This window comes from Mytilus edulis, chromosome 10, assembly GCF_963676685.1.
Source record: "Mytilus edulis chromosome 10, xbMytEdul2.2, whole genome shotgun sequence".
Classification (NCBI taxonomy): domain Eukaryota; kingdom Metazoa; phylum Mollusca; class Bivalvia; order Mytilida; family Mytilidae; genus Mytilus; species Mytilus edulis.
This window is the reverse complement of record NC_092353.1, coordinates 45,787,580-45,814,376: the sequence shown is the minus strand read 5'-3', so window position 1 is coordinate 45,814,376 and position 26,797 is coordinate 45,787,580. Positions and strand designations below refer to the sequence as shown.

At 33.4% G+C, this 26,797-nt stretch overlaps 1 protein-coding gene, 1 long non-coding RNA gene and 1 pseudogene across 2 annotated transcripts; 2 read left to right on the top strand and 1 right to left on the bottom strand.

Annotated features, from left to right (window-relative positions):
* Window positions 1-164: 164 nt before the first annotated feature.
* On the top strand, window positions 165-1,432 carry LOC139491292 (uncharacterized; annotated as a pseudogene).
* Window positions 1,433-8,903: 7,471 nt separating this feature from the next.
* On the bottom strand, window positions 8,904-13,202 carry LOC139491291 (uncharacterized). Its single transcript, XR_011656509.1, has 2 exons — window positions 13,057-13,202; window positions 8,904-11,600 (listed from the first exon to the last, which is right to left on the bottom strand). It is a non-coding gene; the product is annotated as an uncharacterized lncRNA (long non-coding RNA).
* Window positions 13,203-17,811: 4,609 nt separating this feature from the next.
* Window positions 17,812-24,511, top strand: LOC139491290 (uncharacterized). Its single transcript, XM_071278847.1, has 4 exons — window positions 17,812-17,887; window positions 19,527-19,614; window positions 23,403-23,565; window positions 24,349-24,511. The coding sequence occupies exons 1-4, from the start codon at window positions 17,870-17,872 to the stop codon at window positions 24,413-24,415; spliced, it is 336 nt and encodes a 111-aa protein (XP_071134948.1). The 5' UTR covers window positions 17,812-17,869; the 3' UTR covers window positions 24,416-24,511.
* The last annotated feature ends 2,286 nt before the right edge of the window (window positions 24,512-26,797 follow it).

Sequence of the window (26,797 nt, the reverse complement as noted above, 5' to 3'; positions counted from 1 at the left end):
GAAATACTTATTAAATAGATACTAGTAAATAGTTTCGAAAATTCAAACACAACATTTTCTAATTCTGAACTTTACTCAACAAAAAGCACTAGACCAAGTACACATGACACGTTATTCTTTTATTGATATTTCAGCTTCACTTCAGAATCGTCGTTAGATCAAATATGAAGACTGCAAATATTCTGGTTATTGCCTTGTATGTTCTTTTTGCAGGTAAATTTCACAATACAAATGTTGCATATTGCCTGATATGTCATCTTGCCTATTCATGTTTAATTGGTCGTCCACATTTTAAAGTTCATCATCACATTCTTGGTTGATTTAAATGAGAAAGACCATTCATAAAATAATTTAAAGGAACTATAATTAATTTTCTTGCACAAGTATGACGAATGTTTTTTTTGAAGAGGCAATTGCTCGGGTAATTGGAATTATAATTACGACAATTTTATTTATCTACAATGTTTCGTTTTAGTTCAAGAAGCAGATGCAAGCTGTAGAACCCGTTGTAGATTGAAATGTTTTGGAAGAGGATGCAGTGCTTACTTTGCTGCTCAACGTGGACCTTTCTGTTTATGTAAATGCTATCGTTGTGCCAATGAATCTGTAACAAAGATATAGACATAAAACAAATAGCAGAGTAAGTTCTGACAAATCCTGGTTCCCCAAAAATGTCCTTTGTAGCTTTAAAGAAATATTTAAAATCAGATAAATTAACCTTTCCGATTTGACCTTGACCATTTCTGATGCTCCAAAAATGTCCTTTGTAGCTATAAAGAAATAATTCAAATCAGATAAATTAACCTTTCCGATGTCACCTTGAAAATTCCTGGTGCTCCAAATATGTCCTTTGTAGCGTTAAAGAAATAATTTAAATCAGATAAATTTACCTTTCCCATGTGACCATGACAATCTCGGTTCTCCAAAAATAGTATAAATTCCGGATTTACCGTTCCGAAATGACCTTTATTAGTGTCGATTGGCCTCTCATATTAATCATTATTCATGTAGAAATATTTGTAATATTTTCAATCTCTTGGTTCAGATAGATAAATAAACTCATCATAGAAACCAAGATTAAAATTTTACAAATGTCTAAATGTTTTTATTACGACTAGTCTCAATCGACACGAGTTTATTTTCTGGATTCCTGCGTTGGATCTTGATTACATAATACTAATTTTTTTTCCACTTATATTTTTAATTGCCTACTTTTAGTCTTGTTTAGCAAAGAAATAACTGACAAAATTAGCTCTGTGTATTAATATATGTCAATCGTTACATATCATCTCATTATACGGATACCTCTTATTTCATTGACGTTTTTTGTGCTTATTTAACAAAACATTTTTGGTTTTCTTTCAGACAATCTTCCATGCCTCATCAACAAATAGATAACTTAGCAGAGGAACAGGCACAATTCATCCAATAATTATAACACAGAGATAAGCTGAAGAGAAGAACTTTGTTTTCTATAACTAAAATTGTTACTGTTGAACTTTTGAATGAAATCACTTTTAAGTTAATGTATCTCGTACAGTTGTCTTTCAGTGTCTAGTTGACTTGTACACATTCACAATACAACAAGAGTAGCCGCGACCCAATTCATATATTTTATAGTTTTATTGATAAAACAATTGGATGGGTATTACATGAAATAACTTCATCAAAACTAAAAAGCTAACGTAGATACTTATACCTTGTGTAAGGAAAACATAAATCATATTTTGTGAGAAAAAAAAAAATCTGTCAGAAAATTACATGATCAAAAAGCCTGATTTATATTGACAACATATGGGAACAAAACGTGCTTCTCTTTTTGCCGACTTGCCGCTCACACGTTATTGGTCAGAAACAACATGTGTTTTTTTTTAAATTTGATATGATATGCCAAATATCATAAGTCATTAACAGTTGAATTGAACAATCCTTTTAACTTTTGATGCTAGTTGTCTCATTGACAATCATATCACATCTCGTGATATAGTTAATATCGAACATGGCCTCCACATGGTTCATGTGTGTCATTATTTTGTTATTATGCCGGCACCTTAAAAATTATTTTAAAGGCTCTGGAATTATAGTGATTTATACAAAGTTTTGCTACTTTGCAAGTCTTAATTAAGATTTTCAGTATATAAATTAGGAATAGAAAACCATATAGAAACAGTGTAATATTCATTTAAAGCCTTCTCCTCTAATGAGAAAGGTAAATATGCTAGATATACTTACTGGAGGTGTGATGAGATGATTGAAGCTGTTAATTTTCTCCTTGATAATATTTACGTACGTTTCGGCAACAAAGTTTATCGACAGGTTGTAGGTATCCCCATGGGCACTAATTGTGCCCCTTTAATAGCAGACTTGTTTTTGTACTGTAACGAATCACAGTTTATGACTAAACTCAGTAAAGACCCGTCGAAATTGCATTTAATTGATAAATTCAACAACACTTACCGTTATCTTGATAATATTTTTTCGTTAAATAATCAAGAATTTTCTCAATATACTGTTGAAATTTACCCCAAGGAACTTACTTTAAATAAATCAAATGTATTCGGTAATAACTGTCCTTTCCTGGATTTAGATATTTCGGTTTTAAACTGGAAACTACACACTAAAATTTACGACAAAAGAGACGATTTTTCGTTCCCTATTGTTAATTTTCCATTTTTAGATGGTGATGTTCCTTTGGCACCATCTTACGGTGTTTATATTTCACAACTTGTTCGCTATGCCCGTGTCTGTTGTGACGTTTTTGATTTTAACGAACGCAACCTATGTATTACTGGTAAATTATCAAACCAGGGATATCATTACCATAAATTACTTAAAACCTTTACTAAATTTTTCCATAGATATAAAGATTTGGTTTTCAAGTTTGGTTGTACCTGTAGACAACTTATTTCAAACGGGATAGCACATCCTCATTTTTACGGAAATGTTGTTAACCGTGCCTGGAAATTTAGAAATGATCCATGTAAACTGTTGCTCCTTTAAAAAAACGTATTCTAAGAGGTTACCTATTAAATAGTTATCAAAAGTACCAGGATTATAATTTTAAACACTGTAATAAGATCATTGAATATTGTTTTTATTGGTATAAATATTGATTTTGTTACCAGTAGATTGAAAGCTAACTATTACTAGTATGTTATTTACATATACATTTTCATGGATCTACAATCTGTCGATACCTGTAACTTGGCATTGCACATGTCATGTTTTTCTCTGGCTGTTTATGACGTCTTTAAACTAAATCCATTGTATGTTGGATGTGTACGGATTGATTGTTTAGTCTTAGAGGCATGATTTTTTTATTAGTTGTTAGTGGCTTTGAACTAGCTGTCAGATAACTGCGAGTACTCTCAGATCTGTTCATTGTGTCTTTTTGTGTCGGGATGTATAAGTACCCGGCCACGTCCACTTGCATTTTTTGTCTATATGATGAGTTAAGCCTTTTTCAACTGATTTTTATAGTTCGTTCTTATGTTATACTGTTATACCACTGTCCCAGGTTAGGGGGAGGGTTGGGATCCCGCTAACATATTTAACCCCGCCACATTATTTATGTATATGCCTGTCCCAAGTCAGGAGCCTGTAATTCAGTGGTTGTCGTTTGTTTATGTGTTACATATTTGTTTTTCGTTCATTTTTTTACATAAATAAGGCCGTTAGTTTTCTCGTTTGAATTGTTTTACATTGTCTTATCGGGGCCTTTTATAGCTGACTATGCGGTATGGGCTTTGCTCATTGTTGAAGGCCGTACGGGGACCTATAGTTGTTAATGTTTTTGGTCTTTTGTGGATAGTTGTCTCATTAGCAATCATACCACATCTTCTTTTTTTATATAATAAAAACATCTCTAAAGAAATGTGCCTTCTTCAAAACATTTATCAACGAAAACTACACTATTTTGCATTTAAATCTTAACTATAGAATTTTGACTCTCTATTTGATTTTTAAAGAGAACCGTTTTTGACCTCATAAGGTTGCTATTAAACCAAAAGTTCCAAATGGTCAAGTTGAAATCATCCCTTCGTAAATTTTACGGACGCCATCATTAGATGGTTGACCGTAATGGAATGTCTGTTTCAAAGATGATAGCGGATATGTTTGTCATTTCGCAACTACGATCCCGTTCCCTTTTCACGAATTCATTATCGGGTTTGTACTAACATGAGCAACACGAAATTGCCATATGTATTGTTAGTCTGTTTTTTTTTCTTTTCTACCCATGGAGTTGTCAGCTAGAAAATAAATAAGATTATCAAACCTGTGCTGCTTTTGTAGAAAGAAGTGACGATTAAATTGATTGAAAATCATAAAATCTCTCCTTTGTCATACTTCATATGACTTTACATAGTATGTTCAGAAAAATCAATACGCCTTTTGAGACAACCCCATTAACATGTTTATCGTCTCTATATTCTCGTTTGGCTTTTTTTTGTTGGGCAAAATCAATCATTCATCTAACACATTTATAAGAAAAAAGACAGAAAAGGATCAGTGAAAATAATACATAACAAGAATGTGTCCATAGTACACGGATGCCCCACTTGCACTATCATTTTCTATGTTCAGTGGACCGTGAAAGTGGGGTAAAAAATCTAATTTGGCATTAAGAATTGTAAAACCATATCATAGGGTACATGTGTACTAAGTTTTAAGTTGATTGGACTTCAACTTAAAAAAAATCTAACCTGAAGCAGTATGAACGGACGAACAGACGAACGGACACACAGACACAAAGACCAGAAAACATTATGCGTCTCTAATATCGCAGTTGGAGCATAAAAACGAATTGCCGATCCTGTCTATCTCTGAATGTAGTATAATAGGGTTAACTAAAGTTTAACTAATCTGTCTTCCTAACGTTGTAAGGTGTACCTGATGAACGTTATTTCATGATCTAATGTTTGCGAGTACAGTTTCTTTCTATTCACTATTATAATACAGACAGTTTTCGTCAAAATGTAAATATCGTAAAGTAAAGGACTTTCTCATCTGTTTTAAGTTAGAATTCCATCTATGTAATACAGGTTTTTGTAAAGCCAAATAAAAACTCGCAATACGTTCAGGGTCTGATCAACTACTATCAGGTTTCAATTTTAAGTTCAATAGTATTTTGTTTATTTTTCCACTTGTTTTGCTCGTTATACCCTGTTTCTCTATATCTTATATACTAGTATTTAAAACAAAATGTCTGAATAACAATTCAAAAAGAAATCGATTGACGATATGGGCATGTCAATGAATTGAAGATCTTTTCTGGTGTTTAAAATGCCTCTTTATTTGTTTTTTTTAAATTATGCCAATAAACGAAAAAGACAAAAAATATGTCATTAAAAGCCTCACGTCATCTCACTGTCTTACACACACTTAGTCTAACACACTCTCTCTCCCACAAACTTTTTTCTAACACTCAATCTCCCAAACTCACTCTTTCTCTCCCATAATCACTGTTTCACACACTCTCTCCTACTCTCTCTCACACATACTCACTGTCTAAGACACACCCCACACTCATACATTCACCAACTCACACATCCTCTACCCCTAGCATTACCTCTCCCCTTCCTCTCATAGACACACTTTCCCTTCACACACACATTCTTCCCTCACACTCCTCTCTCTCATACACACACACACTCTCTCTCTCTCTCTCTCACACATACACACACTGTCTCTCCCACACACTCACAATACTCTCTCCCACACACTCACAATACTCTCTCCAACACACTAACAGTACTCTCTCCCACACACACACTCTATCAGCCACATACACTCACTCCTTCTCCTAAACATACACTCTCTCACACTGTTAGAGAGTGCGAGAAAGTAAGAAAGAGATTGAGAGAGAAAGTAAGAAAGAGCGAATGAGAGAAAAAGAGAGAAAGTAAGAGTGTATGGGAGAAAGTAAGAAGGAGCGTATGAGAGAAAGTAAGAGAAAGTGTGCGAGGGATCGAATGAAACCAAATCAGTGTAAGAAAAAGAAAAAAAAGAAAAGATTGAAAGATTAAGAAAAAGAGAAAGTGTGAAATATAGACAGTGAGAAAATAATTAAGGATTGAAAGAGAGATTTAAAGAATAAAGAGAATGAATGAAGATAAGAAGAGATCCATTCCAAAATAATTTCTACAAAGTCAGAAGAAATTACACCTTTTAAATGCGCACGGCTAAAGCAGTAACGGGTTCTCCTCCATTGGCGCTGTAAATCATAACAGTCCAGTGGCGAGAACACCACTACCTACCAGAATTTTGGAAGGACTGGCGCTCTAACCTTCTTTTTCTCTTGATAATCGCTCTAACCTTCAGCTCCCTTCATTAGGTAAGATCACACCCCACACATAAAAATCAATCATTTTATCTAAAGAAAAATATAATGCAATTTGCGGTGTTTTTTATTTCTGATTCTTGCAATTTAACTTGTGGGAAGGAACCCGTTGATAGGTTAATTGCATTTGTATATAAATAGTTTATCACTCTATTGAATTTATACGTTTGATAGAGTAAATAATGTTTGGTTTTTTAAATATTCCAAAATAATACGAATGAACATAATAATGGGTGGTAACTTCATGTGTTAAATATATGTACTACAAATAAAACATAACACGTGTTTTCCATTCTATTCAAGTGAGATAATTGAATCATTAACAACAACAACAATAAAACACAAACACAAACTAAACTCACTTTTACTTATCTGTATGAAAATAAGTAGGTGTGATTTGAATGCCAAGGAAACAACTATCCGTCAAAGTGCAAATGAAGTGAATGTAAACAGTTTTAACTATATTTCATGTGAAAAGGATTTTTTTAGAATTATTTGGTCAGTCGTTTTTTTTTTTATACAGTTCTTTTTCTGTATTGTCATTTAACGCCATAGCGTTATCAATTTGTCTTAGACGTATGCGTTTGAATACCCTTTGAGTTTTGAAAAAGCAGCGGCAAATATACCACATAAAATGCCACGGAAGTGTTCGTGTATACAATAATGAAACATGAGCTAGGAGCCCAATATTTCAAAGATTTGTTTTCATTCTGCAAGTTTAGATTGATATATCAGCAATTAACTATTTTGGTATTAAATTCTCAGTCTTTTAGTTTTCATTACTAAGAAATCAACACTATGTGTATCCCGTCTTTAAAGAAATCACCAAAATGACATGTATAAAAATAAAACACTATAAATTCAATATGTTAATGCCCTACCAACAAAAATAGAGTGTATTGAAACTTATAGTCTGTGATATTCTTATAGATATAGGAATATGTGGTGTGAGTGCCAATGAGACAGCTCTCCATCCAAATAACAATTTATCAAACATTGTCAAAGTAAACCATTATAGGTCAATGTACGGCCTTCAACACGGAGCCTTGGGTCCATCTGCCCTTCCATTCTTCTTCTTCTTTATTCTAAGATTTATATGTACATGAACAATTTTGAAGTAAAAAGTAAAATCACAAAAATACCGAAAGCCTATGAAAATTCAAAACGGACAGTCCCTTATCAAGTGACAAAATCAAAAGCTGGAACACATCAAACGAATGGATAATAACTGTCGATATACTACTTCTAGTACATCCCGCATGATTTCAATCTTGGTCTTAAGTCCAAATTAGTCTGGAGGACATATAAGGTACAATACTAGGTTACTGACTGATCGTTTGTTGGAAATTTTAGATCAAAAGGTATATACTATCCAAATAAGCTGACATTATAAATATTACTTTTACTGTTTAGTCTTTTTTTTTTAATGATATCTATTTGACGTGACACTGTACTTATACATCCCACCATAGTGATATATATGGTTCTATGATAATTTTTGTATTATTGTCTTTCAATTTTGCTAATGTGCTTTGTCTATATGCATTTTTGAGTTTCTTTTAAATACATGACGTGGCCGTACCCCTATTTGTGACAATTTTACCTAGTATGTCTATTTGTTTTGTTCACACATCGCTGTCAATATAATGGAATTTGATGCAACTGTCACACAAGTGGGAGGTTAAGTTATCTTTTCAACCAGGTTTAATTCACCATTTTCGAAGTAAGAAAATGCCTATACCAAATCAGGAATATGACAGTTGTTATCCATTCGTTTGATGTGTTTGAGCTCTTGATTTTGCCATTTGATTAGGGACTTTCCGTTTTGAGTTTTCCTTGGTGTTCAGTATTTTTGTGATATTACTTTTTTCATGACACCTTGATAAAGAACAACTTATTTGAACAAGAAATAACTTTTTATCCAGATTATCTAATTTCGATCAAATTAATTGTGCTCAATATAAGTAGAAAAAAAACCCATTCATGATAACAAACCGCTTTCATTTTCTCCAATCAGACACAATTACTACCATAGAAAAATGTCTTTCCTTTCACAGACAACAAAAGGAACTGGTGACATTAGAAAATGAAATAAAAATAGAAAAAAATTGTCAACAGGAAAAGTTTCCATGATTAAAGGTATTAAGAATACATTTTATTGCATAGCAATATAATATTTCCCACAGAAAGTAACCAAAAGTTAGCGTGCAATAAATTCCAATATTGCACTAGTGCAATTAATACTCAAAATTCATGACGTCATCATCGACATAATCTTAGTTTAAACTAATTTTTACTTTCAAATATTATATTGCTATACAATAAAAGGGTTATTACATGCATATTGGGGAATATCGTCCTTCGTAAAACATATATTGCACTCGCAAGCTCATGCAATATTAAATTCTACTCGGGACAATATTCCCCAATATTCATGCAATAACCCTATATTATTAGCCACCATAACAAAAAGGGAATATCCAAAACAAAGTATGTAAGCCTGTACAGACATTATTTGGAAGAACTCTTAACTCCGTCTTAAAGAAAAGCTTAGTAATAGTCGTTTCTAAAATAAATTAACAAATTTCAGTTTATTTTTCAATTACAAGGAAAACACTTAAAAACCTTTGATAAATACCTCTTTCTTTTAGTATTTTTATCATTATTAGAACAAGTTATTCCTACACGTGAGAACATAATTATGCATTACATATACAGTGAAGGGTAGATAACTACTATAAAATGTCATCGTATAGTTTCGGTCCAAATTGACTGAAGCTTCCTTATAGGATGTAATGTACTATGTTGATCGAAAAAAATATTTGGTTACGAAGGAGATGCATTTGAAAGAAATACAGTGTCATACTAAGCAGGGTCAGATCCAAAGCTTATACAATGTATGATATAATTTCAAACTCCTGACAGAAATGTTGCTTAACTAAAATACACGCACGAAAAAGGGAACAGAAGACTTGAAGAAAAAAAAGAAGATCAGAACAACATCTAAGATGGCATTACAAATGAGAACAGAATAAAAAAGCTTTTAAAGAACACATAATTTACCGTGGATTCATTTATTTCGTTCGTACCAATTTTCGTGAATTGAGAAAAACTTACATATTCGAGGATATTTAGATTCGTGGTTTTGGAAAAGTTTGCATACATTTTTAGCTCACCTGGCCCGAAGGGTCAAGTGAGCTTTTCCCATCACTTTGCGTCCGGCGTCCGTCGTCGTCCGTCGTCCGGCGTCGTTAACTTTTACAAAAATCTTCTCCTCTGAAACTACTGGGCCAAATTTAACCAAACTTGGCCACAAACATCATTGGGGTATCTAGTTTAAAAAAATGTATCCGGTGACCCGGCCATCCAACTAAGATGGCCGCCACGGCTAAAAATAGAACATAGGGGTAAAATGCAGTTTTTGGCTTATAACTCAAAAACCAAAGCATTTACAGCAAATCTGACATGGAGGTAAAATTGTTTATCAGGTCAAGATCTATCTGTCCTGAAATTTTCAGATGAATCGGACAACCCATTGTTGGGTTGCTGCCCCTGAATTGGTAATTTTAAGGAAATTTTGCTGTTTTTGGTTATTATCTTGAATATTATTATAGATACAGATAAACTGTAAACAGCAATAATGTTCAGCAAAGTAAGATTAACAAATAAGTCAACATGACCGAAATGGTCAATTGACCCCTAAGGAGTTATTGTCCTTTATAGTCAATTTCATAAAATTTGTAAATTTTACTAACATTTTCCACTGAAACTACTGGGCCAATCATTATAGATAGAGATAATTGTAAGCAGCAAGAATGTTCAGTAAAGTAAGACCTACAAACACATCACCATCACCAAAACACAATTTTGTCATGAATCCATCTGTGTCCTTTGTTGAATATTCACATAGACCAAGGTGAGCGACACAGGCTCTTTAGAGCCTCTAGTTGTATTTTAAAGTTGAACATTGATATTCGTGGTTCCCCTGTTCCCCTGTTCCCCTGTTCCCACGAAATCGACGAGAATTGGTATCCAACGAATATAAATGAATCCACACGATCCATGTCAGCAATCGCAAACGCAGAGTTAATAAATAAACATTTACATTTGTTTTGTGTATAGAATTTTGCATGCATCCCTAAATTTACTGTCAAACAAAAAATAAATGATGGGATTGCATGTGTGATTTATAAAAATTCCACGCAAGGCAAAATCTACAATCAGGTTCCTTTTTAGGTCTGATTTCAACAGTTTCATTGATATTGCAATCGCAAAAATTATGAAACTACAAAAGGATAATGCAGTTGCTACAATAAGACTGATGGTAACCTTGTATTTGGCATTTTTCACACCTGGTTTCCTATTTCCGAAAACAAGTTTATCCTTCAGATGGTTTTCTCTTAATTTTATTACATTTTCTCTTCTCTTTTGTTCTTTCACAGATTGTTTACGAATAATGTATATTATCTTTCCATAACAATAAGAACAACAGATAAAGCAACTCATCACGAAACTTGCTGTTATCCCAGCAAAAAATCCAGCATACAGTTTACTTCTGTACCTAATCTGCGTTGTACATATAGTCCCAAATAGTTCCGGTTTCAACTGAAACTTTTCAATACCAATAACAACTGGAAATGGAATGGAAACCATTAATGACAATAAAATGATTAAAATACAAATAAAATGATGTTTGAAATGAGTAGATTTCGTCTTGATCCATCTGGTTACCTTAAACTTGTAATTTGACGCTGAGCTAGCACCTAACAATATGCTGTAGATACTTTTGTATCTCTCGTAGGCAATGACTGTTAGTATCAACCATGAAGCGAAGGCTGTCGAATGACTTATATATCGAACAAGTTTACAAACAGCATTTGATGAAATTGAATAACTGAGGCGAGTAACGACCATCTCGAACGGCATAACTAAAACAGACGTTGTTAAGTCGACAGCAGAGAGCCAAATAATCAATGTACGGACATTCGACCGTTCTTTCATATTTCTAACCCGGGTGTACACCAGTATTGTGAGAGCATTCCCTATCGTTCCAATTAAGGACAAACATACCATCAATGTAAATTCTGGCCATCGTCTTACAAATTCATTATATTCAATATCTTTCAAGAAAGGTGGCCCGTCTGGTTGAAGTGTTGAAACGTTATGATGTGATGCCAAGTTTGTCAATGAATTCGAGTAAGTGTCTTCTGGGTAATTTAAAAGTACGGCGACGTCCATCACAATAACTTGATAGTATATTCTGAAAAGTAATAAAGCATTAAAATAAAAGACGGAAGCGTAACCGTGTATTTAAGAAAGTAAAATTCATTGAAGCCAAACACACACTAATTATTTCAGTTGTATTTGGTAAGTAATAGTTAAAATTTCCCAAAATGTATACAGAAACCTTTCAGAATAAAAGCGAAAACTACGAGAGTGACATTAAAACTCATACGTCGAATATAAACTGACAACGCAGTTGGTTAAAATGGAAAAACATAGGCACCCTTCATGTTACTCATGCCTGTATACACCGGTTATAAGTAACAATTCGGTAGGTAACACTCTGTAAAATGGGGACGGGATTGTAGTCATGACATTTGGAAAATATCCGCTATCATCTGTAAAACGGATATTCTATTGTAGTCAACCAACCCGTGATGAGTTCTAAAGACTTAAAAAGAGGAAGATTCTCACTTCACTACCTTGGAACTTTTGGTTAAAGAATTATATTTCTACATCACAACATTTAACTGATTTTTTTTACGGTTAGTTAAAAATCTTTGAATAACGAAAAGGCATTAACAGGCAAAGTATGATAAATTGGTAGTGGCTATTTTGCACTGACATTGCCAGTTTGTTTTCGACTTATGAGTTTGAATATCCGTTAGACAAAGAAGTTGTGCCACTCATTTAAAGCACTTACTACTAAGAATAATTAAATTTTAATATTAACATGTTCTAATTTCGGAATCAATTCATATCGCTCATTTGCGATCCAAAAAGTCGGCCAAAAATTTTGAACTAACATTATTTTTTTCTCTTATGAGTTATTCAACCGTTTGTCGTATTGTTTTAATTAAACTGTCTTATACGATAAGAGTTTTGGTCGTTGTTGAAGGTTGGTACGGTTGCCTATGAGTCTACGTCAATTAAAATCTGGTGGAAACTTGTCTGATTAGTTAATCATATACCAAATCTCCGTTAATTAAGCTACTATGTTTAGACAGCGTACAATCTAGAAACACAAGTACATGTAAGAACCATCAAATTTCGTTTGATACCTTTACAATGAATAACATGAAGTTTTAAATGTTCTTTACCTGATGTCTTCATGCAAAGCAAAATGTTTCCCGCTAACATGTTTAACCCCGCCACATTATGTATGTGTCTGTCCCAAGTCAGGAGCCTGTAATTCAGTGGTTGTCGTTTGTTTATGTTTTACATATTTGTTATCGTTCATTCTTTGTACATAAATTAGGTCGTTAGTTTTCTCGTTTGAATTGTTTTTCATTGTTATTACGTTGCCTTTAATAGCTGAATATACCGTATGAGTTTTGCTCATTGTTGAAGGCCGTAAAGTGACTTATAGTTGTTAATTTCTGTGTAATTTGGTCTCTTGTGGAGAGTTGCCTCATTGGCAATCATATCACATCTTCTTTTTTTATATTCATGCAAAGCAATATGGCTTTAAGCAAATGTAAAAGCAGACTTACATTTTCTTCCGCTATATACTGTATTTCTCCGTTATTACTTGTTTTCAATTTACGATAGTCATTTTGGTTTGGGATATCCGGTATGACAGATTTGTTTTAAGAGCGAAGTTTGAGTTTGCACTTAATATTTTTTCATTGACAATCGTGACAGGAAAAATCACAACGTTATTCATTTCCCTCCTTTCCTGTAAATATTAAATTTTTGCACGCGTGATAGTATGGATATTGATCTTATTGATCATATTGATAGCTTTTATACATATTATGTTTTATATATTATTTCAAGAAACCATTACTAAATGATTTAATTTACAGAATATATTTCTTATGATTATCTTTATTCTTCTGACTGTTTATTGAGTTATTATATACGGGACGACGACAGTTTAACTTCAAGGGGGTATTAATTTTTTCCTTAAAACATTTTCTGACCCCCATTTTGATAAAAAAAGAATACAATAAAAATAATGTGGTCAAGCGGATGACAAAACAAAATTGAATCCTAATTTTCCCCATACCATAATTATAGTGTTAAATTTTGTGAAAAATCATTTGATTGACATCCTCGAAAAACTATAAAAAAAAATGTTGCGCTTTACGCAAAAAAGGTCTCTTCATTTTAGGGTGAATAGTTGCTCCATTACTGTTTGACTTGTACCATTTACTTTTTTTTTAATCGTTTTACTTAACTTTTTATTTGCGGAAAGGCAGTTTATTTAGAACAGGTTTGAATTGTTTACATTATCTTTTCTGGGCCTTCTATAACTGACTATGCAGTATGGGCTTTACTCATCGTACGGGACCTATATGCGTTAATTACTGTGTCATTTTGGTCTATTGTGGAGAGTTGTCTCATTGGCTTTCATACCACATCTTCTGTTTTATATTGTTAGTGATGATTGTCTTTAAGGGATAATTTCTCAAATACATGTTTAGTGTTAGTATTAGACTAACCCTACCTCTGCTGTGTTTAGTCGCAAAAACTGTGAACCTGACGACAATTATAAGGACGCATATTATTCAACGTGTCTTGTTTTCCTTCTATTTGAATATGATATTCGGAAAACTTGGAAAATTATGTTATCCTGTCCTCGATTTGAAGTACCCCTATCAACCATGGATTGGAGCCTTAAATTCTTGGCCTGAATTGCTTTTTTTTGCTCGAGGTAAAAGCGATAAATAATTTAAACAAAAGTACACACACTGAATAAATGCACCAATATAACTCTGTGGTAGAAATGCCTGCCTTTCTGATCTTCGTGGTATTTTATGTTGAGATCAAATTTTTATTCTATGTATCATATACATTTAACATTATCGACGATCTATAAAAATGATGTCTGTTTTACTTTTTGTTCTGGTAATTATTACATCAGCCGATGAAATTTCAACCTTTTTTAAAGTTTGTATTTCTTCGCCAAAACCAGATGATCATTAAAGGTCTTTAGAACAGAAAGTAGAAAGAAGTTTTTTTTCAGATCCTTGTATGCAAAGCTTGGACATCTGTATTTTAATCCGATGGAGTCAGATTTACTATACCAAACGGACACGTTAAAAGAGGGTACAAGGATTTCATGATACATTTTTCAACCATTTTTAAAATAGGTTAAGCATTGCTCTGTCCACCAAAGAAGAGAAAAAGGAACGTGTTGCCGTGTCTGGTTTTTGTGAGGCCATTTTGAGTACTGCTGAATTTGAGTTTTCACCTGAAGACATACTGGACAAAAAGGCTGCTGAAGCAGAGGGGGCTGTTTTGAAAATGAAATTAAGTAAGTCAATAATAATATTAATGATGAGAGAAAGACAGTTTTTTCTCATAGCATCCGATTAAAATCAGGCCTAGTTGGATAAACAGGTCAATTATACAATACATATTGTCAGTTCGATTCTGTCACTGTATTCGTACCTTTTGAGCTTATGCGAATCCCTGAAGTGTTGTTTTTACCTTGATTTTTATCTTTTAATTGGAGATATGAGATTGGAACATCGGTACCCTACTGTCGTTGCTCAATAATGTATTTTTTTTGTGAAAACAAGCACAAGGATATAAGACGATAAACATATTTTTTTTAGAAGAGAAGACCTACACATTCTAATTCATGGAACAAAATCTGTAAACATCTTTGTTTTTTATATTTAGGTTTGTTTTACATAAAGTTTCTTACAAGCATGTCTGAATATGTTGTCATAAATAAAATATATAACGGGATTGCAAGCATTATTTAAATTATATCCACGCTTCATTACACCTGTAATAATAGATTTTTTAAGTACTGGATCTGACACATCAATTGCTGCTCCAATTGAAAAGAAAATGAAGCCACAGAGCGATAATCCAGTTGCGGCAATTAGACTGATTGTAACCTTGTATTTCGGTTTCCTTTTTCTGTAGGAAATAGTTTGATGAGCTTTATGGACTTTCGCTGAAAGTACAATGTTGTTTTCTCTTCTCTTTTTTTCTTTCTTAGATTGTGTATACATTAAATATAATATATTTCCATAACAATAAGAACAGTACATGATATTTCCATAACAATAAGAACAGTACATGAAGCACGATAATCCAAATAAACCGACTACCCCCGCATACAATCCAGCGGTCATTTTACTTCTGTACTCATTAAGCGTTGTGCATTGCATTCCAACCAGTTTTCCATAGTACATCGGGACCTTTCTAACCCCGAAAAAGACACAAATTGGAGTGGAAATAATTAAAGAAGATATAATGATTAGAAAACAACCTAAATTATGTTGATAAAAAGTAGACTTCCCTTTAAACCATCTTGTTACTTTACAAATTTTACTAGAAACTACTGACTTTGTACCCATCCATTTACCACAGATAGTCTTGAACCTCTCATGGGCAATTACCGTCAAAATCAACCATGAAGACATGACCATCGTGTGAACACTATATCGAAATAGTTTACAAGCAGCATTAGACGATATGGAATAACGTCAGCGAAAACCGTACGTCTCGGCAGGCATGACTACAAGACATGTTATTAAATCGACAGCAGAGAGCCAGATGATTAATGTTCGAACGTGGAACCGTTCTTGCATGTCTCTTACTCGCAAGTAAACCAGTATTGTGTGAATATTTCCAACCGTTCCAATTAAAAACAAGATTATCACCATTAACAATTCTGGACACCGTCTAACAAATTAGTTATATTCGATATTTCCGAGGGAAGGGGATCTGGCTGGCATTAATGTAGAAATGTTTAGTTGTGATGCAGAATTTGTCAATATGGATGAGTAGTTTTCTTCTTGGTAATTTAGTACGGCAACGGTTGTAGTTTTCTCCATTTCGATTGCAAGTATTATATTCTGAAACACAGGAAAAAGTTTTCAAATTAGGATAAAGGGCGTATTTGTATTACTGATTCGTTTTATTTCCACAATATCTATAAATGTATTCATTGCATTATAATGCAAAAATTATAAAATATTCCAAAGATAAAAGCATCAAAATTAAAATATAGGAAATTTACGAATTCTATCCTTTTACTTTATGTTCTATATTCAAATTTAGTTTGAAGGACTCTGCAATTTGCTGGGAAAAAACTTCTAATCAAAAGAGTCCTTTAGACACTTTCAAATATAATGGTTGCAAACGTTAGGGATTCAATCAAATATATAGAAGTACTAACCTTTTTTTATGACTTGATTAATCAGAGAGAGTTTGACATATTTCCTGGCTGTTTAAAAACTTCAAAATATTTCCTTGTTTCGTTTCTATGACATGAATATCAATTATATTGTCTTTTTATATAAATTTCCTGTTTACAAAACTTTGAATTTTTCGAAAAACTAAGGATTTTTTTTTATCCCAGGTATAGATTACCTTAGCCGTATTTGGCACACCTTTTTGGAATTTTGGGTCCTCAATGCTCTTCAACCTTGTATTTGTTTTAGGGTTATATACAGTTGACGTAATGATTAATTATGAATTTGGTATTGTTTTAATGTTATACATGAAACGATAGATATTTGCTACGGTATGTAGCCTTATCGCCGAGAATGAAATAACTATAATAATATTATCAACGAGACGGGTATCGTTAATGACGTGGGGACTGTTTTGTCCTTGAGGAAAACATACCTTTACTCTTAGCGGGGTTTGTGTTGCTCAGTCTTGAATAACTATGTTGTGTTTATAGACTATACTCTCTTGATTTTTTCATATGATCTATATTGTTAGAAATCGATTAAACCAACTAAGGCAAAACATAAAAGAAGAAATAATGTTGGCAATCGAACTTCATGTAAGCAGACTAAAACTTTAATAATAATAATAAAAATTAATAAGTTTTAAATATTTGGCATACAAATCGGTTGCCAACTTTATTTAAACGTCGACTTGTATGCCAATCCTACTTAACTCATATTTAATAAAAGTAAATCATTCTTGTTTAAATGCTATCGTTACATCTCAGTACAGAATCGTTATTCAGCGGACATATTAGATACATAAGATAAAACCAACAAGACGCATGTTCATTGCATTCATTGACAGTGGTACTCTTAAAGTGTTCACTGGTTTGTAGCTTCACTCAGAACAAAACGCACGCATACGGTTTCAAGCCTGGTTACTTTGATGAATTTTTCTGGTTGACTATTTTCAATTAACAATATTCACATTGTTTTGAGATATCCGATAATATTAATTTGATCTCAGAAAATGTTGACAATATGTAAAAAAAAATATTGAGACTTCCGACATAGGAAAAACCTCTATGTTATTAATTTCCCTCTTTCCTGTTTATTTGTTTTATGATCCATATGTTTTTATTACACTGTTACACCCCAGATGGCCAATACAATTAAGGTAAGACCTTTTCTTGCTTATTTAATTTTCATTTTAACATGAAGAATTATTTGGCAGCTGCTCGTGGTCATCAGTCAAAGCCATAGGGAACCACAAGCTCAATCAGTATTCAACTTTTTTTTACGATTTCATGATCACAGTTAAAATAGTAGGTTTTTTTATTATTATTTTTCTTCGTCTTCTTTTGGCGAAAGTTGGCCCAATAAATTTTTCACCAATATAGATATAAAACTAAACGAATAAGAACATTCCATAAGCACAACAAAGTAATCCAAGAATAAGCAACACAAACCCTGCTAATGGTCGTCTCGTTACTCATGTTAAAAATAGTTACGTCATAGTCTGTGGTTAGGTTTGATAATAAAATTAACGGTACCAATATTCTTGCACCAGTTGCGCATTTCAACAATACATGTCTCTTCAGTGATGCTGGTGGCCAAAATATTTGAAATCCAAAGCTTATATAAAAGATGAAGAGCTATAATCCAAAAGGTCCAAAAAGTATAGCCAAATCCGTCAAAGGAATCAGAGCTTTTCATGAGGGAGATACATTCCTTAATTTATAATAATTTCCATCATTTTGTAACAGCAAATTTTAATAACACACAATTCCGTATTTTCATGCCTGTACCGAAGTACTGGCTACTGGGCTGGTGATACCCTCGGGGACTAATAGTCCACCAGCAGAGGCATCGACCCAGTGATAGTAATAAAATTAACGGTACCAATTTTCTTGCACCAGATGTGCATTTCGACAATACATGTCTCTCCAGTGTTCTCGTGGCCAAAATATTTGAAATCCAAAGCTTATATAAAAGATGAAGAGCTATAATCCGAAAGGTCCAAAAAGTATAGCTAAATCCATGAAAGGAATCAGAGCTTTGCATGAGGGAGATACATTCCTTAATTTATAATAATTTCCATCATTTTGTTTAATATATGTGTTATGTGACTTTTCTAAAGTTAAAACAATTCCAAATTCCGAGTTTTTTGTTCTTATTTTGGTACAATCCGCCTCTTTTTAAAACATGAAATATTTAAAATGAAAACACAGAAAACTAATACAACCGATCCATAACTATCGGTCTATTTCTACCTGAACTTTGCAGGTTTTATTTAAAACACAAGTCATGCACAAGTAAATCATTATGATACATTTTTTTAAATAACAGTGTAAATTTATTTTTACGGTGAGTTGATTTCATCCAAAACTGGTCTTATGTGCACCAAAATTGCAAAATACATGCAATAAAAGCTATTTGTAAATATCCTCAAAAACAATGTAAGAATTACTTCATATAACCCCATATATGAATTGTCTTAGCAGTATTTTGTAAAACTTTTCAGAATTATCAGTCTTTAATGCTTCAGACTCTGCATTTGATACATGAATAAGCCTTTAAACTGTTTTGATTCGAGGGACTCTGATCAGTCTTATGTAGAGGAATCGCCTGACTGACGTTTCACATTATAAGACTACTATCTTTTGTGAGATCTTTTCATATGAAATGGAAATACTTATTATATAGATAAATATTTTCGAAAATTCAAACACAACATTTTCTAATCCTGAACTTTACTCTACAAAAAGCATTAGACCCAGTACACAGGACACTTAATTCTTTTATTTATATTTCAGCTGAACTTCAGAATCATCGTTAGGTTTAATATGAAGACTGCAATTATTCATGTTATTCTGGTTATTTCCTTGTATGTTCTTTTTGCAGGTAAATGTCACAGTACAAATGTCACATATTTCCTGATATTTCAACTTGCCTATGACAGTTTAAAAAGTAAAATCACAAAAATACTGAACTTAGAGGAAAATCAATTCGGAAAGTCCATAATACAAATAACAAAACGCATCAAAAACGAATGGACAAGAACTGTCATATTCCTGACTTGGTACAGGTGTCCTATAGCCATTCTTCCCCCATGCCAAATTTTCCGGGGGGAAAGACTGGATCGATCCAATATTTCCCCCCGGAAAAATTGGCATGATCCTACTTTTCCCCCTCAGCGTTATGGGGGGAAAACCAGGATCAGGCCAATTTTTCCCCCACAGTTAGCGTGAGAAGCTAAATTTTCCGCCTTGTAATATAACGTCGGCGACGTCACGGTAAGAACTTTTTATGAAAAAAAAAGAATAGTCACTTTTCTTCTATCAGTTTATAGTTACCAAAGCTTCATCGTACGACTAAACATTTGATAGGTATTTATAGAGATATATATGTTATATTTATACACAAGAAACACAATCTGATGTGATGATCACATCCATTCTTTTTCGTGAACCCTTGGTATCATTGACGAAATGAATACAATTACTCTAACCACTTCTGGTCAAGTAGTAGATTTTTCCCAGGACAGACGTCTATGATGTCTCCAAAGTAATATGGTGAAATGACTTCACATGATAAGTCATGCAAAGTATAATTACTAAGTAATAGAACTCACCAAAAGCACGGATAGAGATAAAATTGAGAATGGAAATGGGGAATGTGTCAAAGAGACAACAACCCGACCAAATATAAAAAACAACAGCAGAGGGTCACCAACAGGTATTCAATGTAGCGAGAAATTCCCGCACCCGGAGGCGTCCTTCGATGCATACTCGTCGACTTAAAGCTTTAATTCAGGAGAAGAAGTCCGATACGGATGAAACTTAATCCAACCCAGAGAAGATATGAACACCCTCTCTAGCCAGCACGGGAGACGTAGAAGTACAAGGTCTAACCACAGTATAGTTTGAGCTGTACAAGATCTACAAAAAAAATCCAACCTGCCCTACAGATGCATAGGGTCGAACACTTTCCAGCACTCATGATACAAATTCGACGTGGTAGTAAGTAATTAAAGGCCGCTGGTACCGTACGGCATTTCACAATGAGAAACCATCATAAATCATAGTCGGCTAAAATGCCCCGACCATAAAATTGTGAAAAAATTGAAACAAAACTAACGGACTTATTTATAAGAAAATAATTTACGAAAAAAACATGACCGACATGAAACGACAACAATCACTGTCACATGTTCCTGGCTTTGGAATAACACATAAATAATGTGGCGGCCTTAAACTCAACCCTCCTCCAACCGCAAGAAAAACTGTAAAATATCATCGGCAATTGACATCACTAAAATGTTAGTACGGTGCACCATAATCACTTACATAAAAACAATAGACACAAAGCACCGAAATGAAAGTAAAAAGTATTCGCTTTTTACACTGAAAGGTATTTCAAAGCTAGTAAAAATGTAGTCTAGTCGGACTAGGGGACAAAGACAGAATGGTAAACATGTAAACAGACTGATGAATATGTAGACAGACTTGTGGACATATAGACAGACAGATTGGCAGACTGATAAAATCGTAGACAGACTTGTGTAAATTTGAATGAACAACAAATTTGTATACAACTAAATATAATTCTAACACTGTTCGGTTTAATTTCCAGACATGCATATACATATATTGAAATCTATATCATGGGGGGAAAGATTGGCATGGGGGAAAAGTTACTATATGTATACGTATTGTCAACTTTCCGCAGGGGAAGAATGACAATGATCCAAAATCTCCCCGGGGGAAACATTGGCTCATGCCAGTCTTTTCCCCGGGGGAAAAACTGGCATGGGGGAAGAATGGCTATATAACACAGGCATTTTCAAATGTAGAAAATGGTGGATTAAACCTGGTTTTATAGCGTTAACCCTCTCACTTTAATGACAGTCTCGTCAAATTCCGTTATATTTACATTGATGCGTTAACTAAACAGACACAATAAATAAAATAGTCAAAATATGGGTACATCAGTCATCATCGTATAACAATTTTAAAAGGAACAATTTAACAGAACACAAAAACATCTATCTACAAACACATTCATTGATTTGTGTGTCTGACGTCAGAAAATTTTATACGTCACATAGATTTGTCGTTCAATGTGCATACAAACAATTTTAAAATTTACATACTATTAGGCAATGTTAGCATATAGGGTTAAAAATCAAAAGTATGTAAGAATAAATTTCAAAAATAGACCGAGATTGAAAATAGTCCAAAAGTTATATATAGAATTTATAAGAATCCACAAATAGTTAATTCCACTACGCGATTGAATGATTTTGACGTTTAGGGTTCAACGTATTTTGTAATTCATAATAGAAATATATCATAATGACATAAAATAGAACAATATCATACTGACGGGATCTTTTAAAGTACAGAGTCACGTTATAAGAACCAAAGAAATACAAAAATTCGCATATACAAAACACGCCACCAAAAAATGAAAGACAATACAAACACATTGACGAGGTGTATAAGTACCGAGCCACGTCAAACGGATATCACATAAAAACCATTCAACAGTAAAAGTAATATTAATAAATAAGTGTAACAAGTCAAATTTTCTGAAAAGAAAAACTTTTAGTATTTCCAATACAAACTTAATTATGAGAAAGAATTTCAATCATGTTTTTATGTAAATAAAAGTAAATCTTATCTAAATCACTTTTAAATCAATAACGATCAAAATGAAGATTGACTGGGGTTTAACGTCACTTCAGCACTATTGTGATATTTTGTGGCTATCAGTGTGTAACTGTGGAAGAAGTATGAGTGACGGAAAAGAACCAGCGACCTTCAGTTATAAAACTAACAATCCTTGTCAATTAGGATTGGAGCCGAGTGCACCGGACATGTGGGGGATTCAAACTCACAACATCGATGTTGACAGGCTAGTGATACATTTTTCGACTTATAAAACCACTCTATCTGCTACCTGTGCCCCTAAGAAAATATTATGGGCGCAATAAAAAAGATACTCTTGTCGAAGAAAGTGGGACAACACTACGGCTGAAAAAGACAAAAATACGAACAACAGTGTTCATAACGCTACAAAGACGCTACAAATAATGCAACATGAACCTAGCCAAAATACGAAAACAGTGTTCATAACGCTACACAGACAGTATAAATAATGCAACATGAACCTAGCCAAAATACGAACAAAAGTGTTCATAACGTTACACAGACCTACAAATAATGCAACATTAACCTAGCCAAATTACGAAAAACAGTGTTCATAACGCTACACAGACGGTGCAAATAATGCAACAAGAACCTAGCCAAAATACGAAAAACAGTTTTCATAACGCTACACAGACGGTACAAATAATGCAACATGAACCTAGCCAAAATACGAACAACAGTTTTCATAACGCTATACAGACGCTACATGAACCTAGCCAAAAGTAATAGCAGTGAAAGGAGGTGCTCCGGAAGGGTCAGCAATTCCTTCGATACTTTTGTGAAATACATTGTTGATACATATTGTTAAAAGTTCTTCATCACATTCTTGGTTGATTTAAATGAGAAAGACAGCTCATAAGATAATTTAAAGGAACGATAATTCATTTCCTGGCACAAGTATGATGAATGTTTTTCTTTGAAGAGGTAATTGGAATTAGAATTACAACAATTTTATTTATCTACAATGTTTTGTTTTAGTCCAAGAAGCAGATGCAAGCTGTAGAACCCGTTGTAGATTGAAATGTTTTGGAAGAGGATGCGGTGCTTACTTTGCTGCTCAACGTGGACCCTTCTGCTTATGTAAATGCTATCGTTGTGTCAATGAATCTGTAACAAAGATAGACATAAAACAAATAAAAAAGTAAGTTTTGACAATTCTTGACTCTCCAAAAATGTCCTTTGTAGCTTTAAAGAAATAATTCAGATCAGATAAATTTACTTTTCTTATGTGACCTTGTCCATTTCTGGTTCTTTAAAAATGTCCCCAGTTGCTTTAAAGAAATAGTTAAAATCAGATAAATTAACCTTTCCGATGTGGCCTTGACAATTCCTGGTTCTCCAGAAATGTCCTTTGTAGCTTTAAAGAAATAATTTAAATCAGATAAATTAACCTTTCTGATGTCACCTTAACAATTCCGTGTTCTCCAAAAATGTTTCTGTAACTTTAAAGAAATAATTTAAATCAGATAAACTTAACTTTCCGGTGTGACCTTGGCAATTTTTGGTTCCCCTAAAATGTCCTTTATAGCTTTAAATCCGGATTTACCTTATCGATGCGGTCTCTATTAGTGTAAATTAGCCTCTCATATTAATTATTATTTATGTATAAATGTTTGTAAAATTTTCAATCTCTTAGTTCAGATTGGTAAAATTTTTAAATACTGCTAGTTTTAATCGACGCGATATTTTTTTCTGCATTCCTGCGTTGGATCTATATTACACTAGGACTTAAAAAAAAATTTATGACTTATGTTTTTTATTGCCTACTTTAGTCCAGTTTAGGAAGAAAATAACTGACAAAACTACCTCTGTGTATAAGCATAATTATGTCAATCGTAACATATCAACTCATTTTGATATGAATACATCTTATTTCATGGACGTTTTTTATGCTTATTTAACAAAACATTTTGGTTTCTTTCAGACAATCTACCATGTCGCATCAACAAAAAGATAACTTAGCAGAAGAACAGGCACAGTTTATCCAGTAATTATAACACAGAGTTCAGCTGAATGGGAGAACTTTATTTTCTATAACTTTAAATAACTGTTGAACTTTTGAATAAACTCCCTTTTCAGTAAATGTATCTGATACAGTTGTCTTTCTTTGTATAGTTCATTTATACTCATTCACAATACAACAAGAGCAGCCACGACCTAATCATATATTTTATAATTTTATTGATATAACAATTGCATGGGTACTACATGAAATAACTTCAATAAAACGAATAGCTAACGTAGATACTAATACCTCGTGTAAGGAAAAAATAAATCATACTTTGTGAGAAAAAAAATCTGTCAGAGAATTACATAGTCAAAAAGCCTGATTTATATTGACACCATATGGGAACAAAACGTGCTTTTCTTTTTGTCGACTTGCCGCTCAGAAATATTGATCAGAAACAACATGTGTTTTTTAATTTTGATATGCCAAATACCATAAGTCATGATCTGTTGAATCGAACAATCCTTTTAACTTTTGATGCTGGTTGTCTCATCGACAATCATATCACATCTCGTGATATAGTTAATATCAAACACTGCCTCCACATGGTTCATTTGTGTCAGTTGTTGGTTTTTCTTTTTGGCAGTGTCTATTATGCCGGCACCTTAAAGTTATTTTATAGACTCCAGCAATATAGTGATTTATACAAAGATTTGCTATTTTGCAAATCTAAATTAAGATTTTCAGTATAATTAGAAATAGAATAACATATAGAAACAAACAGTGTAATAAAACATCTCTAAAACATCTCTTCAAAACATTTATCAACGAAAACTACACTATTCTGCATATAAATGTTTTAACTATAGAATCTTGATAAAACCTCATAAGGATGTTATTAATCCAAAAGTTCCAAAAGGTCAAGTTGAAATCATTCCTTCGTAAATTTGACGGACGCCGTCATTAGTTGATTGACCGTAATGGAATGTCCGTTCCAAAAATGATAGTGGATATGTTTCTCAAGTCGCAACTACGATCCCGTTCCCTTTTCACGAATGTTTTTACCGAATAAATTTATTATCGGGTTTGTACTAACATGAGCATCACGAGATTGCCATATGAAAAACAGGATATGCTTGCCCTTCCGAAGCACATGAGATCACCCAATGTTTTGGTTGGGTACGTGTTACGTAGTCTTTAATTTTCTAAGTTGTGTTTCATGTACTATTGTTAGTTTGTTTGTCTTTTTATTTTCTAGCCATGGTTTTACCAGTTTTTTTGTTTGATTGGTGAGTTTGAATGTCACTCCGGTATCTTTCGCCCCTCTTTTAAATTATCACATTCATATATGTATACCGTTATCAAATATAGCGAGTTAATGTCGAACAAGCTTTTCGCTAACTTAAATGTTGTTAAGTTCTTGGACACACAGACGCAAAGACCAGAAAACATAATGCCCCTTTACTAACGCAGGTAAGGCATAACAACGATTTGCCGATCCTGTCTACCTCTGAATGTAGTATAATAGGGTTAACCAAAGTTTAACTAATCTGTCTTCCTAACGTTGTAAGATGTACCTGATGAACGTTATTTCATAATCTGATGTTTGCGAGTACAGTTTCTTTCTATTCACTATTATGATACAGACAGTTTTCGTCAAAATGTAAATATCGAAAGTACATGTAAAGGACCTTCTCAGCTGTTTTCAATCTTTGTAATACAGGTTTTTGTTAAACCCAATAAAAACTCGCAATAAATGAATAAAACAGTCGTTCAGGGTCTAGAGCAACTTCTTTCAGGTTTTAATTTTATTTTCAATAGTATTTTGTTTATTTTCCCACTTGTTTTGCCTTTTACAGCCTGTTTCTCTATATCCTATAAACTAGTATTTAAAACAAAATGTCTAAATAACATTTCAGAAAGAAATCGATTGACGATTTGGGCATATGTCAATGAATCGAAGATCTTTTCTGGTGTTTGAAATGCCTCTTTATTTTTTTTAAGATTATGCCAATAAACGAAAAAGACTAAAAAATGTCATCAAAAGCTCACTTAATCTAACACACAGCCTCTGTCTCTCCTACTCTCTCTTTCCTTCTCTCACTCTCACACACTCCGTCTTTACTACTGTCTGTCGCCTACACTCACTCTCTCCTTCATTCACTATGTCCTACACTCTCACACACACATAGTCAGTGTCTCAGACACACCCACACTCACAATCTCACACATTCACGAACTCACTGTCTCACATACCCTCTCTTTCTCTCCCTTTCCCTTTACACTCGCTCTCCTCTCCCCACACACAACACACACACTCCCACACACAGTCTCTCCAACACACATACACTCTCTCCCACACATATACACTCCCCCCACACTCTCTCTCCCACACATATGTCACAGACACAAACACTGTGAGAGA

Coding starts and splice junctions, on each gene's coding strand:
- LOC139491290 (XM_071278847.1), top strand. Junction 19,615..23,402: donor CTTGTATGTTCTTTTTGCAG/GTAAATGTCACA, acceptor GTTTTGTTTTAG/TCCAAGAAGCAGATGCAAGC. Junction 23,566..24,348: donor GACATAAAACAAATAAAAAA/GTAAGTTTTGAC, acceptor GGTTTCTTTCAG/ACAATCTACCATGTCGCATC.